Source organism: Myotis lucifugus, unplaced genomic scaffold, assembly GCF_000147115.1.
Source record: "Myotis lucifugus unplaced genomic scaffold, Myoluc2.0 scaffold_44, whole genome shotgun sequence".
NCBI classification, from domain to species: domain Eukaryota; kingdom Metazoa; phylum Chordata; class Mammalia; order Chiroptera; family Vespertilionidae; genus Myotis; species Myotis lucifugus.
Window position 1 is genome coordinate 930,350 of NW_005871092.1, and position 20,983 is coordinate 951,332.

The following is a 20,983-nucleotide window of genomic DNA, read 5'->3' on the forward strand; positions in this document are numbered from 1 at the left end:
CATCCCAGGGCCTTAGCTTTTACACCCTTCTTATGGCACCTGTCAGATTTGCAGGCTCAGTTCCAGGGTCCCCTCTTGTGCATCAGTTGTCCTGATTCCTCAGACAGATCTGAGTTAAATGAATTTGCTGGAATGCAAGTACTACACCAGCTCGGTTAGTTCCATTCTAAAGGGGTTCATTTTCTTGGTCTCTGTCACAGAGGACTTTTAACCATATTTTAAAGTCAGAACACACAGGAGGGATGATGTCTGTGTGTCCTGTTAGTGACAAAACTGAATCTTGTTACTAAAATATGGTCATTTGTTCATTTTAATGTTGGGCATTGTTCTCGGTGCTGGGACACCTGGTACTAGATGGATGTTATGTGTTAATGAGGGGGGCAGGCATGGGGTCGGTGAGAGAGTGCTGTCTTTGGCAGGCTGGTCAAGGAAACTATCTCAGAAGAAGAAATGACATTTGAGCAGTGACCTGAGTAAAGTACAGGAGGGCACCAGGTGTCTATTTGTGATGATCTGGGGTGAGGAAAGAGTAAGTGCACAGATGCTGGGGAGAGCGCTTGCCCTCCATGTGTGAGGAATAGCAAGGATGGGCTGCAGTGCAAATGGAGGGGACTGGAAGCCCCTGAGATCTGAGAGGCATTCAGGACACTCAGCATGTCTGCCTTGTGCACCCTCAGGTGTGCATGTGTGTGCTTGCGTGAACTCATTGCTGCATATTTAGACGTCCATGCTCATACGAATGTGTGCTATTTATCTTTCAAACTCCCACATCCTCTTGTATTCATTTATTTTTTAGGTGTCTAATATACTACATCTACTTCCTGCTGCCCCAAAGCCTACTCTTTAACATCTATTTCTGCACTTAGAGTGCAGTCTGCCCTAATGGATCAACGGAAGTGAACCTCCAGCCCTTGGAGGCCCCAGAGGGCTTGCTGCACCAAGACAGGAGCTGAACAAGCTGGCTGATGCCTCTCCATGACACAGGTGCTTGCAATGCCATAAAGGAACGGCAGGTGGCAGTGCATCACTCCATATGAATCTTCCTGGCAACGTGGCAGAGGGGACTGCAGAATTGTGTGAATGAGGTTTCCCTGCTCTTTTCTTGTTTAGCCCTCCTGTGCTGCATGGAACAGCTGACTTCTGAGACTGGACATCGTGTGTGTGTGTGTGTGTGTGTGTGTGTGTGTGTGTGTGTGTGTGTAAGAGAAAGAGAGAGAGAGAGAAGAGAGAGAGAGAGAAAGAGAGAGAGGGAGAAAGAGAGAGAGGGAGAGAAAGAGAGAGAGAATGTGTGTGTGTGTTCTGGAGATCTCCTCTGACTGCCAAATTAAATATTGTGTATGCATCATATTTCTGTTTGTCTGAAATGTTTCAAAATCCACCAGAAGAAACAAAAGCATAAAAGTATAAAGATGAGAACCTGAAACAGAGCTCCTTAAACTTCAGCAAGCATAAGGATCACCTTAACATGTTCAAAGCAGGTTATGCTGCCACACTTGTGGGAGTTCTAATTCACTGGGTCTGGGATGGGGCCTGGGACACTACATTTTTGTCATGTAATTTCTGGGCAGGTGACTCATTAAACCACACCTTACAAAATCGAAGTATGGCATTTGCTGGCCAATATCATGATCTTGTGAAAAGTGGCAAAGCTACACAGGATCACTAAGATGGGGGCAGAGAGGCACCTGCAAAGGGCACCTTTGTAAGGTGCCAGCTGAAGAGAGAGGTGTGGAAAGGACTAGGAAATCTACTTTATTTCTTTTACCTTCCATTCTGCAAATTTGCATTTTTCTGTGATTTTTTTTCCCCTGAAAGACTGGCTGAGCTAGGGCAGAGTTCTGAGCAGAAACCTGCATGTCCTCTAAATTCTCTGTCCCATCCAAGGCAACCCTGGCTGCACCTCAGGGGAGGGGTCTCATTAGATTGTAAATAAGCAGAGCACAGTGCATACTCTCCCCAAGGGGTTTAGGCATTTAAGGCTTCAACAGATTACCCAGCCCACCCATCCCCATGCCTAGCAACCTTTCAGCAGGAACATCCTTTCCCTTAGTTTCTCATGACCTTTGCAAACCCCTACTGAAAAGCCTCTGATTTGAAATCAAATCACCTTTCTGATCTGGAACGTGGGTGTGTGTGTGTGTGTGTGTGTGTGTGTTCAAGATGGGCAATGGGGGGAGAGTCCCAGGTGGAGGCAAGGGAGTTGGGTGAGAGGGCAGAGGGCAGGCCTGGCAAGCAGAGCTGAGTTGCTGCTGTGAACCCACTAAGTCAGTGGTTCTCAACCTTCCTAATGCCGCGACCCTTTAATACAGTTCCTCATGTTGTGGTGACCCCCAATTTCATTGTTATAAATTGAACATAATTAAAGCATAGTGATTAATCACAAAAAACAATATGTAATTATATATGTGTTTCCCGATGGTCTTAGGCGACCCTTGTGAAAGGGTCGTTCGACCCCCAAAGGGGTCGCAACCCACAGGTTGAGAACCGCTGCGACTAAGTCCAAGTGCATATGTTCCTCTGTGATCACTGACACCCAAGCTTTACTAGTGGACAGGGCGCAACAGATGAGGCTCCACAGATCCTTCCAGAAACAAACTGCTCAGAGGAAAGGAGTGACTGGACCAGGAGTTCAGGAGCCAGGAGTTCAGCCACGGCACCTCCCACTCAGTTCAGGCTCAGTTTTTGTATTTTTTTTTCTTCTAAATGCCAACCCCTACCCCACCCTGGCACTGTGACACCAAAAATTGCCAGGATACCCTTCAAGTTTGAGATTTTAGGAATACGAGTCAGTGATGGTCTTGTTCTGATTTCCTATCATAAAAGAGGTCAAAGTCACAGAACTTCTCTGATCCTTGTTTTCTCCATCTGAAAGGGCCCACGCTGCCTGCCAGGGTATCAGGGTAGAGAGGTGGGGAGAAGAGTAACACACCCTGTGGCGTTCAGGAGGAAGCGCTCAAGAACACGCTGAAAACGCTCCTAACATGGGTTTTGGATGGATGTGAATTAGTGAAAGTTGTAAAATAATCCTCTTTAATACAGTTAGTACAAAAGAGTTAATTATTGTCCCCAAGGCTGGGTTTAGAAAGGGGTTCCATTGTATGAGGCATGCTAATCCAACCTCTTAAACCAAAGTGAGTCTAACAAAATTAAAACCAGAACACAAAACTTTCCATTACAAATCACCTTCCACCAAGGTTAAGGTCAGATCATTTAGTGGCTCAACTAGGCTAATGAGACCAAACAAAATGCAAGTGAACAGAAGCTCATTTCGCTGAGCACTTATGGCTTCAACAACTTTGGGTCTTTAGCAGAGGCCAGCTCTGCACTGTTTCCCTGCCTGGATTTAGTAAACCTGGAGGGGGCTGGGGCCTGGAGGGACCCCTCAGGGATATGAGAATTTATACCATTTCTATGGGGAGAAAGAATCCACGGGGCAACCAGGAGGGAGAGCTGTGGACGACTCTGTCAGAGACCAGGAGACACAAAGCTACTGCTGAATTTTACATCAGTATTTACACGTGGTTAGAGTACAGTAGCTGTTTCATCCATATATGGGATGTGGAATAAAGCTACTGTAACTGTTAAGGAGAATAGCTCGCTAACAAAAACCCCCTTTCAGAACTGTGGACAATGATAGGCGGCTAGGAAGGCAAGCATCTTCAGCAAATGTGTTGTCACTTGGTTGCAAGTTATCTTGACAACCAATGCTTGCGTTGCATTTTTTAAAATTTTATGATCATTCCTATGATATCATCACTTGAGATTATTTGTTGGTAAGAGGCAACTCCAGAAAGTCTGAGTAGACAGCTGAGGAATGGCAGTCAGCAGTTAGCAGTTCTGAAGTGGGTCTTGAACCTACGTCACTGACTAGCAAGTGCACGGCTTCTAACTTCAATACACATGCTCCTTCAGGACAATCTGCAAACACGTGGAAGGGGGAGAAAGGCTGATGGAGACTTAGTTCCTCTAACCCCAAGCCGCTGTTGGCAGTGACAATAACCTTCATGATCAAGAGCTGGGATTTGAGGCGGGTAGGCCTGAGTCTGAAATCTGGCTCTGCCACATGGTAGGCCAACAAATTCAAATAAATTATTTAAACTCTTGGGACCCCACTGTCCTTTGAAAGTAGGGTTTCCAATAGTGCCTGCTTCACAGGGTTGCTTTGGGGACTGAGCTTGCACACATAAAGAGCCTGTCTAGCACAAAGCCTGGCGCACAGTAAGAATTAAACATTTTTAAATGAAAAGAGGGAGGTGGAGTTGGCAACCTGGGAACCTTGCAAAACTTTGTTTAAACCCAAAGAAGGTAGAGTGTCTCTTCAAAGTTCCTCTGTCATGAGGTTCCAGAGAGACAGAAGGAGAGTCATTGATAGAACAGGATTCTTCAGGAGCCCAGCGATCTCCTGGGGTCCCCTAAACAGTGTGTCCTCCACTGGACCACAGCAGCTTAAAAACACTTCAGTCAGTATATTCTGCACTCAATTTGGTTCAATGGGCAAGGGGCAGGTGAGAGGCATGGGATATTGCCTGGCCTTAATACTCTTGGCCTACAACTTGGAATTCACTTGGACAAGACCATTCATATAAAAGAGCTACAGTCATTTTAAAGTAAACTCTTTCTCTAGGAACTTAAACAAGTCCTTCACCTCTGCGGGGACATTGACAAACCTACTATAAAAGGCATTCATGGCACCGTTATTACTTAACACAACTGAGGAGCTGTCATGGACTCATCAGACTTAGCGCACCCTTAGATCTTGCAATGGGGAAAAGCATTAACGTTCCTTGGAGCTGTTTCCTAGTGTACTTTCCTTATCATTGTTTATACTCTTTCCCTCTATACCAGTGGTTCTCAACCTTCTGGCCCTTTAAATACAGTTCCTCATGTTGTGACCCAACCATAAAATTATTTTTGTTGCTACTTCATAACTGTAATGTTGCGACTGTTATGAATCGTCATGTAAATATCTGATATGAAGGATGGTCTTAGGCGACCCCTGTGAAAGGGTCATTTGACCGCCAAAGGGGTCGCGACCCACAGGTTGAGAACCGCTGCTCTATACCATCTTCTCCCTAACAACAAATCATCCCCAGACCAGAGAACACACTTTTTAAAAAGGAGCAAAAAGATTAAATAAAAGAGAGAGAGAACTCATGGACAACAGTGTGGCAATTGTGGGGGGAAGGGGTGTGGGTGGAGGTGGACAAGGGAATTAGGGGGATAAGTGGTGATGAAAACCACAAAATAAAAACATATTTAAAAGAGAGCAAAACTCTAAGAGACTATTAATAGTGAGATATAATGTAGGAGAAGAATAATCAAACGGGGAGAAATTCCTTTACTGGTGCTAATTATCAATGCATTAGATTGAGCCATGCATGTGTTTTCAAACATTTCTGACAAAAAAAATCCATATTCAATCAAATGGCTTAGCAAGTTGCTCAGGCCAAGCCCCCAGACATAGGGATTGTATCTCGGGTGCTCAGGTACCTCAATGAGGCCCAGGAAGTGCAATGAAAAAATCTGAAGCAAAGCGGAGTCCAAGATTATTCAGATTCTACTCCCTGATTTCCTTCTTACTTACTCCCCACTTGGCTCTCTTATTCTCCTTTCCCTTCCTGCTACATGTAACTAATTAGTAAGCTTCCTCTAGATATGAAATTTTAGATCATATTTTAAAAGGGCACAATATTTAAATGATGTCATAAATCAACAACAGTAATAACATACAAGTTACATGTAAGTACAGGACGGCGCTGTCAGACCCGAGACTGTTGTCCACCCGCACGGTCACTCGGAAAATGCCCACATTGTGATAGACGTGTTTGATCCCGTCTTCCATGGAGCTGAGGTTGACATACGACACTGCGATGCCATCACCGAAGTCCACTTGGATGAATGTCCTCTGAACGTCGCCCTAAAAAACAGCCCAACGTCAGAGGAAATGGAGTCTGTACTAGGGTGCTTTGCTCGGGGGCTGGGGCTTGTCCTGGTTGCTGGCTCAGGAACAATGGCAACCCTGGCTCCCTCCAGGAGCTGGGAGGATATGTCTGTGGGTGACAGAATCCCTGTGACAATCTGCAATAGCCTAGTGGCTCAACTAGGCTAATTAGACCAAACAAACAAAACAAAACAACAACAACAAACAAAAACAAAAACACAAGTGAACAGAGAAGCTCATTTCGTTTAGCAACTGTGGCTTCAGGCATTTACTAAGATGGATGTTTTCCAAATCTGAAGGGCACTGACTCTACCAAAAGTTTCCAGGTTTGAAAACTTAAGTGTCTGATCATCAACTCCAATTTGATAACCAATTCCTCTGAAGGCTTTACTTATAGGCTTACCTGCCGGCAACCAATTCCAGCATATCATAATTTCAACAGTTTCATCAAAAGGTTGATGAGACTTGGGGACTCAACAGGGTTGAGTCACACATGTAGTCACCTGTTGGGAATGGCTAAAGGCATTTCCCCACCTGAATAGGAAACTGATTGTGGCTGCCAGACAGCTAAAAGGCATCTTAATCTACATGTTATTGCCTCCTACTGGCCAAACACCTGAACAGCCGTAGGCTAATTCCCCCATTCTGACAATGGACTCTGTACCAAACCCTGACCCTTTGAAGTGTATATCTCTGCCTCGCCTCAGGACAAGTTGTGTTAATAAAAAGCATGGGATCCCGGGGATGGAGAGAACCTAAGACCTTAGACTTAAGATCTTGGATCTTGGCTCCTTTAGCTAAGCTCCTCTGACCCCCAAAAGCCTTTCAAAATTATATTTCGTCTCCGGATTCTTTATTAATCTCTGGATTCCTATGTCATCTACGCATAGCCCCTTCTCCAGATTCCTGAACCCTTCTTGATGCTGGGACAAGAACTCCATGAGAATAAAAAAGGTGTGCACAGTTTTAAATATGCTGCCTACCTGACACCGTCACAGAACACTTCCCATGTTCTTGAACCCCTGAGTCCCCTGCTTTATTTCTGGTTCCCTGACCATGCTGGAAACAGGATAGGAGACACCTTGCCTTACACCTGATATGACATTAGGCTCAGCCTTATTATTATTATTATTATTATTATTATTATTATTAATCTTCACCTGGGGCTATTTTTCCATTGATGTTTAGAGAGAGTGGAAGGAGGGAGAAAGAGAGAGAGAGAAAAATAATATCGATGTGAGAGAGACACACCAATTGGTTGCCTCCTGAATGAGGTCCCAACAAGGGCCAGGGATAGAGCCTGCAAACAAGACACATGCCCTTGATTGGGAATCCAACCCAAAACCCTTTGGTCCAAGGGCCAACAATTTAACCACTGAGCCAAACCAGATAGTGCAGTTCTATTATTATTTAAGATAATGATGGTTAATTCTTTTATACTTCAGCATTGTTTACTATCAAAATGATCTCATTCTTCACGGAATCTTATTCTGGAGAGAAAAGCAGGCTTTGTTCATCTAGCTTACAGATGAAGAAACTTCAATCATGAAAGGTTTAATCACTTGCTCAAAGTTAACAACTCTAGTTAGCACCAGCCTTGGGATTTGAACCCATCTCTCTGGGTTGCATTTCATTCATTATCTGTGGCTAACGAATTGACAGGTCCTCCAGGCTTCAATCTTAGCATGGCATTCACAAGCGAGATGATTTCCTGCCTGTCATTCTACCTCCTTTGGTCTATGAGATGGGCATAATACCTTCCTGTCTTAACTCAACCCACTGTTATAATAGAAATGGGAGTAATTAGTGATCTGTAAAATTATATACTGAAACAAATGACTATAAAAACAATGCAACTGTAGAAGACCTGCAATGCCCCTTTTAATGCTTATTTACAATCACAGGGTGCTAAATTTTCTGCAGGTGGGCAGGAAAACATAAGGTCTATACTTTAATACACTTTTATTTGTTTGTTTTGTTAGCTTTTCCCATTTTCAGGGGGAAGAGAGACCCTTTGAACTAGAAATGTATTTTCGATTAAGTGAGGTTCATATGGTATCATATTTTGAAAAGGCCAAGTTGAAAATGCTGACATTTAAAAGATTAATTCACAGGGAAAGGAAAAGCAGTTCAAATCCTATGAATCTATGGGACGTGCTCTTCTGATCTATGCCAGGCTGGGCATTGTGAGGGGGGCACACCACAGCTCTCAGTAAGGACATGGGCAAAGATTCTCCCTAGGGTGGGAAAGAAACTCCATTCACAACTGCAGAACAAGTATCTACAAGCCTAGACATTGTGCAATGACTTGGATTCCCATCACTAATAAATATAAATGCCAACCATTCTTGCTGACTTGTCCTTCATTTGTACAACCAAGGTGGACTGATCAATTTCTCATTCTTTTTTCTGGTCAGTTTCCACTCCCATGTTTTCTGAATTTTCAACAGAGTCGCTGCCAGCCAACCCTAGAAGAGCCCACCTTTAAATCTACTCACATTATTTGGGACAGGGAGATAGCAGGGGTAGTTAGGGTTACCCATGTAATAAAACAAGCAATATAGTTTCTGAGAGAGAGGGGAAGAAGGGAGGGAGGACAGGAGAGAGTGAGGACATGGAGGGGAGGAAGGAGAGAGGGAGAGAGAGATGATTCTTTGTGGGGACAGAGTAGACTTCAGGGCACCAGCATTTGTGAGATCGGGCCTCCTGATGTGGGCACAGGCCTCTGGGCTTGGTACTCCACACTAGGATGCAAGAGCCTCAAGGGGTCCAGTCTGACAGTTGACGGAAGCAGATTCATCCCTGCTGTTGTTGCTTTGCCCACTCAAGTGGAACAAACTGGATCCCATGCCTTTGCCTTCAGGGGCTCTTAAGGGCTTGGTAAGCCCAATACCATTTTAACTCCAGGACTTTGGGCTCACCTGACATCAGCTTCTGAATTCCTTGGGCTGTAATTATCATCTGAGGCAGGGATGCCAACTCCTTTCAGAGATTAAGAAACAGGGCTAAGGTTTTTATATATTATTGATTTTTTTACAGAGAAGAAGGGAGAGGGATAGAGAGTTAGAAACATCAATGAGAGAGAAACATTGATCAGCTGCCTCCTGCACAACCCCCACCAGGGATGTGCCCGCAACCAAGGTACATGCCCCTGACCGGAATCGAACCTGGGACCCTTCAGTCGGCAGACCACGGCTCTATCCACTGTGCCAAATGAGTTAGGGCAGGGCTAAGGTTTTAGAGATTAAGAAATGGTGCCAAAGTCCTAGGTCACCATTTGATTAGGCAAGCTGGCCTGGCTTTAAATGACTGTCTGCCCATCCATCCATCCATCCATCCACCCACCCACCCACCCATCCATCCATCCAACTATCCAAACAACCACCCATCTAACCACGCAACTGACAGATATTTATTGAGTGTCTATCTTGTGTCTTTCCCTACATAAGAACAATAGATATGATCAAACAAACCAAACAGATATGGTCCAGGGTTTCATGAGCATACAGATTACTAGTGAGACAAATGGCCTTTAAATAAATAATCTCAAAAGTAAACAAAAAGACATTGTAGGGGGTCATATGAAGGAGAGGGCCTGACGTTATAAACCTATACAATAGCGAGAGGTGGCATACTGAAGATCTGATCTGATTAAGAACGTAGAGAAAGGCTTATTTCCCAGAAGAAGTGATATTTGAGCTGAGGAAGCTTAAAGCAAAGGAATATATGAATCAAACAAAGGACGTGAGTGAATGTGATGGAGGCAAGGAGTCCAGGCAATGAGGACAGAGGAAACAGACATGCAAGGGACCCGTGGCAGAAGTGGGTGGCATCGTTGGAGAAGGCTGGAGATACAGACACAATAGGACCATGTTATGAAATGAGACTGGAGGGGAGAAAATAACATTTTAGGACTTGTAGGTCAAGTTTCTGATTTTGATCTTTTTCCTAAGAGCTGGGAAGCCATTCAAGTGTTTTAAGCAGGGGTTTGGGGGATAATGGCTGATATTTTTTAATTCAAAAATATCACTCTGGCTAGAATACAGAGGCTAAATTAGAAAGAGGCGATTTCTGGGAATCCAATTAAGGGAGCTCAGGGCAGATGATGGTGCATTGAAATATGAGTTGCAACAGGAAATTATATGCACCTTCCTGGCAAAATTAACTCCCATGGTTTATTAGTTTTGAAATCAGGAAATCTCAACCTTTGATATCAGCCTCTCTTACAAAAATTAAAGGAAAAACGCTGATGTCCAGCTACCATCCCAGACCCACCTCCTGGGTCAGGACCTCTGGGGAAGATGCCAGGCCCTCTGTGGTCTGAGAAGGTCTGTAACTGATGCTGGGATGCACCAAAGGTTGGGGCCCTCGGGTTCAGATTCTTGAACATTAGTTTTTTGTGGGATGGAATTCTGAAGATGAACATATAGTCCAGGACAAGCTGACACTGTCCTTATTTTATTTTGGTGGGATGCTAAAGTTTTCCCAGGATGTCTTAGGATGCCCAGTGCTAAGGGTGCATTAATAAAGTCAGACAGGAAGATCTGAATCCATTGTTGGCAACTGGTACATAAGCACAAACGGAAGTTCCAGGATCCATGCTAACTTGTCTAGGAAAACGAGCTGCTAGATGAGATGAGGGCAGTTTGTGTAAACTTCTAAGGGCCGAGGTGTGTTCTTCATGACCGTATCCTCAGTACCTAATACAGGGCCCACAGAGGATTCTTTTTCGCTGAAGAAAATTTAAATATGGTGCATCTCTAATGTTTGTTCACCAAAGTGCCTTCTTACGTATTACCTCATTTGGCTGTTAGGAATCCTGGGAGACAGCGAGGACAGGTGTCATTCCTATTTGATATTCCAGAAGAACTGGGTCACAGACAGGCTAAGTAAGATGCCTAAAGCCCCTCAGCTAGAGAGACTTAAAGAAAGGGTTTAGGATGATCTGTGGTTTAACGCTACCCATGCAGCTCAGCCCTTGTTGAGCTTCTTTGATTGAATGGTACTTGAGATACCTTTCAGAGTGAGCGGAAGGTGATGGCAAAGGCAGGGCATCCCTTTCTTCTTTTCTTGTTAGTCTCTATTCCTGGCGCTACCTGTTTCCCCCTTGACAACACTTCTGTTTACAAGTAGAAGGATAGGCTGTCAGGAGGTCTACACAACGTTCTTTTTCTTTTTTGAGAATTTTTCTAAGAGTTTAACTGAGCCAAGCTGCTGACAATTGCCAGGAAGCAAGATCTCTAACGCTCCCTCCATACACCATTCTTATGCCCCCTCCCCCTCTGGTGAAGCACTTATATTATGCTCAAGCCATAGAGGAGATAGAGAACATGGGAAACAATAGGTATTCGGAATGAGCACCTGGGAAAATGTTGTGTATAACTGAGTAGCTTTAAGCTAATAATTTACAAGTCATCATTCCTGAAACAGAACCTAGGCTGGCAAATACCTAGACTATCATATACAATTCTTAAGCCTGAACGCCATTCAGTCACATGCCCTAATATAGACACAGAACTGAGAATACTAGTTCAAAAGAAATGCCAGAGAAAGGCACAAAAGCCAAAGGAAACCCATATGGAGATTCTCCAAGGGCAACACTGACTCTGTGATAGAAAAACAAATACATCAAATGCCTCAATGAAGCCAAGATTAGCCTGAGGAAGGAAAGGTGTGTGAACCTATCAGTTCCTGTAACATGGCTCAGAGAAAAGTGGGAAAACAAACGAGGCAGTGACTCAACAGGGACAGCTTCAGACCGGAATGAGACTCCCAGACGCTTCCAATTGTGTTAGGGACCTGGGGCAGGTAGACACTGGGCTCATATGCCAGAGCCTGGTCCCTGCAGACCCTCAGCGTGGGCCTGACTCAGGCGTCCTTAAAGTGTATGCAAAATAAGTACACTGTAGAGGAGTGACTATAGTAAAATCTAGTTTTGTGCACCATTGTAAGTACTATAAGCCTGTGTGTGTTTGTACAGGGGAAGGTGCCAGCAGATATAACCCAGCCTGTTAACACTGGCTGAGGGTGAAGTGAGGTGAGGGGCAGGGAGAGCAGCAGGATTAAGAGAGAGGGGGAACAAATGAGGGGAAGAAAAGATTTCACCAGATTTAATAGGCGGTAGAGGATTGCATAGCACAAGAAACAGTAAAAAAAACAACACATACACTATTTGGTCTCTGCTATCACTGTAAACATGTAAATCTTGGTTAAGTATATGAGAACTAATTGGAAGGTAACACAGATATAGGTTAGATTGATGACAAGATACAGCCAACTTTGATATTGGATTTTGGTTGTTATTCCAATGCTCTTTGGAACACAAGTAAGATTCAAAATATCATTAAGAGCATTGAATGACAGAAACAAAAATCAGATATTTCAGTCATTCTCAAGGCTAAAGATATTTAGGTGGTGGGAGGGGGAAAGAGCATGAAGTAAAAGTAGCCCACTACTGGCTTGAGCAACCCTTCTTAAGGTAGGAGTAGACTGAGGTTAGTAGGTGTAGACTGAGGTTAGTAGGTGTAGACTGAGGTTAGTAGGTGTAGAATCAGGTTAGCGAGGTCTTGACCAGAAGCAGGAAAGGAGACAACTAAGGTACAATGTATCCTGGCCGTCAAACAAAACATCCCACCAGCCTGTGGACATGAGCATATGGAGAGAAGTGCTATCTAACTTGTGCTATTCAATCCAAACTCTGCCATGTGACTTATTTCATAAAGTGTGCAAGTAAGATTGTTCTACAACATCTCCTGATGGTCATTAAGGGAGAAGAGAGAACATTTCTTAAAACCCTGAGCCAGAAATAATAACTGCTGTATATATAATATCTCATTTAATCTTCAACCCTCAAAGAGTCAGACTTAAAAGACGGCTAAGATTTGCATATCATCACAAGATGAGGTTGAATCAAGCTGTTCTTAACTTCAAATTCACCATGCCTACTACTTGTTCACAGAAGACTCTCAACTATTCTATTGTGCTCCTTCCCAGGTGGATGCTGAAGAATGGAGACACTCACATGTGAAACCAGACAGCTTTTGTAAGCTGCAGTAACTGAAACCCTTTAGAAGTTTAGAGGAATGCCAACATGCATCCAATTCTTCATTAAGTAATGATGCAAGAGAAGCCCAGTGTAAGATGCCAGGTTCTACAGATGACCATGCAAGTGTAAGGTGTGCCTGCAAAGATCCCGGTTGACATATGTTCAACAGAGAGTGAGATAAGTCTAGACAGGAATCAAATACTGTACCTGTCCTGGCCCTGCTATTTTATAACAGTAAACTGAGCCCTTCTGGTACAGGCACATCCATCTATGATAAAAGGAAGTTGAACACGCATGTTCTCATGCTGGTCCTCTTTGGTATCTCTTCCAGGAGGCACTACTCTTGCTGAAAGCTGGGGCTGCCTCACTAAATCCGCTGGGAGAGAGTCTTTCCTGGATGTCTGGTTCAAATCATGCCCTATGAGCTTCTTTTCCTTTTTAAAACCGAGCCCTGGAAAACAGTATCAAGATATCTAGATATCTCATCATTGCGGAATACAGAGTCAGCTCCTCCTCTTCCCTATTCAGAGATGGCTTTATAGCACAGGTGTCTCTCCAAGTGCCCAGAACTTGGACACCCTGACCTGGAGGGAGAACATTCACAAAGGTGAGGAGGGCAGTGCCTAGGTTTTATGATCTCTCCAGAGACCTCAGGTGTGACAAAGCCAGGGAGACCAGACTAAGGACCCACCCAATCATTTGACTGGATACATGATATGTCACCTTTTCTCTGATGAAATGCAGATGGCTGGGCTCTTCTTTGAGGACTCTGATCCTTGGGACTTGCCTAACTCTTTATATCAAGAACTTCCCATTGGAACATCAAAATCATTTAAATCTCCACTTGCAAATAAGCCACAGCACCCTGTGTTTGAATGCACAGAAAGCTTCATAAGTTCCGTTTTGTGTCTTCTGCACTTGGTGCCTGGCTTAGAATGGAACAGAATGCCTACCATACGGCAGGAGGAACACTTGGCTTGTGTGAGCAGATAAATGACTATGATAAAAGCCTCTGCACTCCATCTAGACGTCGTGGTGTAGCGAGGTCAGGACCTTGGCCACTTGTGTTTTGGAAACAGTTTTCAGGTGATAAAGGACATTGCTATACCGATACCTTTGCTTGGTAACTTTAGAAATCACCTCAGCAGGCTTTGGCAGGAAAACTACGGCACTGCCAAATGTCTTAACTCTTACAAATGCTTTTGAATGACTGTAAAAAAAAATCACTCTAAAAGTAAAACAGTATGATATGTAATAGAGCAAATTGTGTGACAGAACAAAATTTACACTGTAAACAAAAGAGCAGAAGGAATATTTCTTTAGGAATATACCTATGTAATGCATTTTTTTGGCAGTAAAATATATAACATTGAGAAAATGTAAACAATAAATAAAACGAGGGGTAAAAATTCAAATCACCCATAATCTTATCACCCAGAGATGACATTAACAGATTAGTGGATACCATATTAGCCAATGCGAATGTACCATCACCACCACCACAGTAACACTGGGATCATTGTACAGTTTTATTTTATGCTGTCGCTGAACTAAAACTCCCAGTAATGAGACAGGTTTTCTCTTTGCTTGTCAAGGCAGACTGAAGTTCTTTGCAAACATCTAGTCCCTGAAACCCTAGAGAATAGCAATGCACCAATGGCTGTGGACCAGTATTAAGGGGAGAGGGAAGTGGAATCTTAGAAAGAGTTCGAACCAATCCAACCTGAACTTCAGACACTAGGCCTCTGACTAAAGACAACCTATATTGCCTGTCTCATTTCCTTCCTTCCTTTTTAAATGGCAGCAACAAGAAAGAAGAAGCGAAGAGGCTCAATTACCTTTCTAGAGTCAAAGAGAATAAAGCTGAATGGAGTAAGGAATAATACATGAGAAAGCCTCTGAATCCCCATGGCTCATTGAAATCAGCTCTTGCTCCTTTGTGTGGAAGGAGAAAAGAGCTGAGGTTTCTCGCTCAGATCTGGGCTGGCTGAGGCACCAACACCTGCCTAGACATCACATTGCCTGCTACCTCTTTGTGCTATCGCTAACAGCCCCAATTCTTCTTCGGATGAAAAAGTAGGTCACAGTCTTTCAGGATTTCAACCAAAGAGTGTCTCACAGAAAATTTCAGCGGGAGTCATCTTCCCTACCATCGGAGGGCTGGCAGCGCCCTGCAATATTTATGAAGTGTTATTACATTATGGTCACTCCCATGCTGCCATACATCTGTCAATGTATGTGGAGCTACCGATCACTGAAATCCATCAAACGAGGACACAACCTCACGTCTTGAAGTCAAATCTCACAGAAGCAATACTCATGAATTCTCCTTATTAAGTTTCAGTCTTTGTATGTAAATGAAAGTATTAAAACAATGAGATACAGATCAAAGTCTTCATTTTGGTCTCTTGCCTCAGATTTAATTTAAAAGTCTTAAATTATGCAGCGAATTGCATCTCTTTATTCTTATGGCTGTTTAAAATGTATTTAATTATCTTCCCTAACATGCAGAGGACTGCCTAGCAGTCCTCTCAAACGAATGCATTCCAGATCGGTTTCGCTGAGTTCTTAAGAATAATTAGGCCCTTCACCATCCATCCTGTGCCTTCAGGGCCTTGCATTGGGTTTCTCTGGGAAGCCGAGTGATTGCCTTGAACGTCTATAGGCTCATTAGGTGCTCATTAGTGGTCCAGAGGACATCCATCTTCAGCAAGTCTCCAGACAGAGTGATGCCACTCCTCACCGAATGCTTGAGTCTCAGAAAACACTTTTGATCAGCTTCCTGAAATTCAGGTGTAATTGGAAAGCAGCTTCTTGGACAGAGTTTTATGGACTCCTCCTCTCCCCTCTAGGTTGGTCCCTTGATCAACTGTTCTTTTTCCTTAAAGAACCAATGATGCATGAATGCATTGGTGGTAGTGGTGGTGGTGGTGGTATGTGTGTACGTGTGTGTGTTTTCCTCTTGAGTCTCAAATGGAATCAAGGCTGGCTCCTTTACCCTATGACTTCTAATGAAGGTTCTCTCATTAGAATATATTGGAGAGAAGCATAAAAGCAGCAGGAATAGGGTTCCTGACAAGGGACCTTTTATCAACTTCAATAGTTATGTGGTTCTTGGAGTAATCCACCAGGTGAGCCACGCTGTGGGATTTGAAGGCTTTGGTTATGGAGTCACTTTTGTCACTTAGATGTGGCGGCTGGCCTCACATGCTATTTGCAGGAAGGGGTTCTGCTTCTGGCACATGTGAAAATCTGCAAAATTCTGACTTGGGTACATCTTTTTTTACATGGAGATACAAGCTAGCATCTCTGTGCTTAGCCTTTGATTAACTCTGGTCAATAAGAAGTTTTCTTCTTGATTCTGGTTTTAGCAAGGTTTTCATTGATAGTCTTGTTAGAATTAGGACATAGACTAGTAAAGAATAAAGGAGGGGATTTAGGTTTCAGAGCAAGACTTTAATAGCTTGTGGATGTTATTCAAATTATAAGCAAATTATATTCAAAGTTTGGGCTTTGTGACCACTCTGGAAGCCTATCCAAACCCAGACACATTGAATTCCTAACAATCTCTGGGGCACAGTGAGTAGAGATGCTAGAGCTGCAACCAGGAATGGCATGACCCCTACCTTAGTAATTATTTATAATTTATTGGGGGGTAAATATTATTACAATATAATATAGTAAATTAGTTTTTCATTTTGTTTTAAATGGACACAAAATGTTTATGTTCTATTTCATGTGGTGAGTTTGTTTTTATTTAAAACTTGATATAGCAGAGGTCTTAGTTAACCCAAAACATGATTTCCACGAACTGAACTATGTATACTCATGAATGAAAAGTACATGGTTTGAAATCAAAACTTAATGAAATATTTGTTAAAGCACAAATAAACACACACACAAGGCTAACAACTTGGTGGGGCAGGTGACGCCTCAGGTCTCTAATGCACACGAGATGGAATCTACATGGAGGGGTTTGTATGCAAGTCACTGGGGGCAAAGAAAGGAGGGTGGCATCAGCCTCTAGCCCAGCCTAGCCCTACGGACAGACACAAGGCTTATAGGAGAAAGAGAAACCATGAGACACAGGCACAATCATTGGTGCCAAAGTGACAAAATATACCGACGTGGAGAGGTGAGTCTCCTGCCCACTTCTGCATTAATCACACTCTAGTGTCATAGCAGAGGGTAGCAGAGACCTCCTGGTCCCTCTGGCACTGGAGGACCTTCTGCTTTAGGGCATCAGAAGCATGGCATATCTTCCTACTGTTAGGAAGAATAGGCGTGAGGTAAGGGGGCATGTATAAGACATTATATTCAAAGTAAACTGAGGAGCATCAAATTCAAATGAGAAACTGACTCTTAGAGATTTTGAGGAGGACATGGAAACTCTATGTATTGCCAGTGACATATGTCAGGGATTTTTGGTTATTTTTTTCTTCTATATGAAATTTTAAAAATATTATAGCATGATTAAGTTTGGACAGCAAACTCCTTGAGTGCTCCCTTCATATCCCGTGCTTTCCAATATCTTTAAAATAGATCGAACGGGTGCCAGATACACAGTAGCCAATCAATGACGGCATGGTCTTGCACAGAGAGGGGACACCCAAGAGAGGATTTGACTTCTCTCTTGGCTTAAGTAGTTTTTTAACAAACTGATCCCAAGCATGAACCTTTTCAGACAATGAGGGGGAAATCTTGGTTTAGATATGGACTAGTGTCTCAGAATACAGGAGCAGCCATAGACCAGCCAGGCTAGGACACTGATCATTTTACCTCTTCTTTCTATTCCTTGATCTCTGTCACTCCCTGTCCGCAGCCAAGCGTTTCTAGGGAGCCTTACCAACCACATAAAGTTCTTTCCCAGAAAATGGTTCTTTCCACCACAGAAACACCATGGACAGGCAAGATACCATGGAGCCTGGATTTGTGGTATTAGGTAAGTTACTTTTCTGTGCCTCAGCTGGTCATCTATAAAATGACAATGATGATAATCTCTACTCATATAGGGCTGCTGTGAGATCTAAATGTGACAATCAGTGAAAGCATGCACAAACCAGACCACTGTCAGTGCTAAGTGTGGCCTATCTGAATTGTCCTGGTGCCGTATTTCAGTGCTATCCAGCTACTCAGGGACATCCTGCTTCTCTTTATTCTGCACAAATTATCACATGCATCGTCCATGCTTACGTATATAATCCAGAGATGGAATCTAATGAAAACAAAAAAGCTAAAACTGATGAACAAAATAGATCTAGAGACATGGAAGCAAGGGAAAGACTGAGGAATCTCAGAGAGAAAAGTGGAGGGGGGGCTGGGAAGAGATTAACCAAATAATTTATATCCCTATATGCGTAACCGGAGGACACAGACAATAGTGAGGTGAAGCCTGGAAGGGCAGTAGGAGCCAGGTGGAGGGGGTCAATTGGAAACAGGGGGACATCTGCAATACTTTCAAGAATTCAACAAGAAAGATAAATTTAAAAAATAATCTAGAGATCAATAGAGAAACTGAAGTTGTTTCTGCAAGAGGAGCTGGTGAATCATTAGCACAGAATCCTATGGCCAGACATGAGGTCCCCAGGGCCTCCTGAGGTGGGCGCAGGCCTCTGGGCTTGGTATTCTGCACCAGTTGATAAGAGCATCAAGGGGCCCAGTCTGACAGCAAAGGCAGCAGATTTCCTCCCTGCTGTTGTAGCTGTACCCACTCAACTGGAATGACCTGACTTACTTTTTTTTTCCTTTCTTGTGCCCAGAAGGCATGCATTTACATATCTTAGAAGCAGATTCCCCAATCTGTTCCCACTTCACTCAGCCAAGTTTGAGGTGCCCGATCATCTTACAAGGAAAGCAAAGCTGTACAGATAAGAGCCTGGCCTCTGCCCCAGGAGGTGCACTCCATTTGTACAAAGGCTGGAGCTGACCAGGAGTGAGTTCTTGTTTCAGATCTGGTTCTACTGTGTTCTTAGAAATAAAACAGAAACCTGAGCTTGCCTTTCTAATCCTTAGAGACTACTTGCTATTTTGCCCATATCACCTAGATATTGTCCAATAACCCAAGGATGGAAAAAAAAGCACAGAATATCATGCTGCTTCTCTGTGCTTCCCTTCCCGCTGGAAGGTGACCTTGTCAGTCCCAGCTGCCTTGGTTGGCCCCGAAACCAACTGTGATCATCCCATCCCTGTGAGTCCATCAGAGCAGTTGAGCCAACACTTTCTGTTTGGACTTCCACGGGGAATCTGAAATCTGACCTCTTACACAGCGTGGTGTATGAACCCGCAAAGTTCTTGAGGGAAATACTGCAATGAAAATCATTGATAAAATGTCTCAGAGAAGATGAAATGACAACCACAGAAACAATAACCAAAAGCAGAATACAATAAAAATTTAAATAATAACATTAAACATATGTAAATAAAGCCCCAAAAGATGTATATAAACTAAGCCATGATTTCTTGGGGAAAAAATCACTGGCTCTGGAAGGCAGAGGGGAGAGGGGACTCGGTCCTACCTCTTCCAATTGCACCATGAGAGTAACATTGTGCCCTTGCTCTGCTGTCAACTTTCCATCCGCCGTGACGATCCGGAGACCCCGTGGGGCCTTCCCTGGACATTTCTGTGGTTTGGCCGTGTACTGTTCTCTCACGCCGTCCGTGCAGTTATTGGAAACCACCTTCCTATACCTACATGGAGAAGAGCTCAAGTTGTAATCCAGCTCATTATAATTCAGATCACACTCCCAATGTTTTAAACTGAACCTGCTGCCTAGCCCTGAGGGCTATCAATAACTACATTTCATGTTGCTTTGAGGATTATAAAGCACCCAACAGAAAGATGGATCATCATAGCAGCATATTGGACCTATTACTAGCACTTTCATATGCTTCTTTCATTCATTTAGTCAGTCAATAAATCATTTCACTTCGGCGCTGTGGGAAATGCATAGCAGTAGAAGACATGGTCCTTGCCCTCACTAAGTTTATAATCTAGTTGAAGAGATATATGGATAATCTAGGAGATACTCCAAAGGTTATATAATTAAGGGTTAGAATGAGTAATATATATCACATGGGAATTTGCAATTCAGAAAAAGAATAGATTGTTATTGATGACATGGTTTAACATTAGATCTTACAGAGCATGATATAGTAATGGCATAGTTCATAAAGTTGGCTAAATTTGATCATTTCTACTCATCATTTCATGTGGGGTTATACTGGCTAAATCATTGAAACTTCATATTAAGGAGACTTCACTCTGCAGATTGAGCCAATCCTTCCTAAACTTTTGCTTATTTCTTCTTATTTTCGCTTTAATAAAATAATAAATTATCCTATAAGTTTACTCCATACAATTGATCAGAGTCATAATAAATTAAATCTGCAGTTTCAGGATTATTAACCTTTAAGGCTTTGTAGGTTCAGTGTTACCTATTCATCATCTTTTTTGTGTGGTGGTCCACAGTAACCATTTTATGTATTCATATATAGGATGCCCTTCCAAAAATGTATACACATACATTTTTTGATAGCTCAATCGATGCTTCTTTCTTTTCAGATGTAACCCATTGCAATGAAGAATTATTCAAAGTGTGTATCCATTTTGGGGGGACACCCTGTATTTGATTACCCAAGATTAGTGTCTACAATTAGTGGTAGAGCTCAAACTGGAAGCAAAGCCCAAGATCTTCCACTCTTCAAGACCAGGTATGAAGGGCCAGATAGTAAGTGCTTCAGCTTTGTGGGCTATATGATCTTTGTGACAAGCGTTCAACTCTTTGGTTGTAGCATGAAACTGAACATGGAATGAATGCAGCTGGGTTAAAAAACAACAACAACACCTTTATTTACAAAAACTGGCAGTGTGCTGGATTTGGCTCGCCGGCTATTGTTTTCCAATCCCTTCAGAGCTAGCCAAAGTCCTTTCCTCAGGTTCTGAGTCTCAGAATTGACTACCTAAGCCCATGGTTGAGAAAGTCAAATTAAATACTGTG

The 20,983-nt window shown here is 43.1% G+C and overlaps 1 protein-coding gene across 1 annotated transcript in view; it reads right to left on the reverse strand.

Moving 5' to 3' along the window:
* Positions 1-20,983, reverse strand: part of SORCS1 (sortilin related VPS10 domain containing receptor 1) — a 290,995-nt gene that overhangs the window by 45,863 nt on the left and 224,149 nt on the right. Inside the window, exons 18-19 of the mRNA XM_006088177.3 lie at positions 19,502-19,673; positions 5,731-5,917 (exon numbers count right to left, since the gene is read on the reverse strand). Of these exons, the coding sequence (XP_006088239.1) occupies positions 5,731-5,917; positions 19,502-19,673 (359 nt within the window). The remainder of the gene's footprint in view (positions 1-5,730; positions 5,918-19,501; positions 19,674-20,983) is intronic.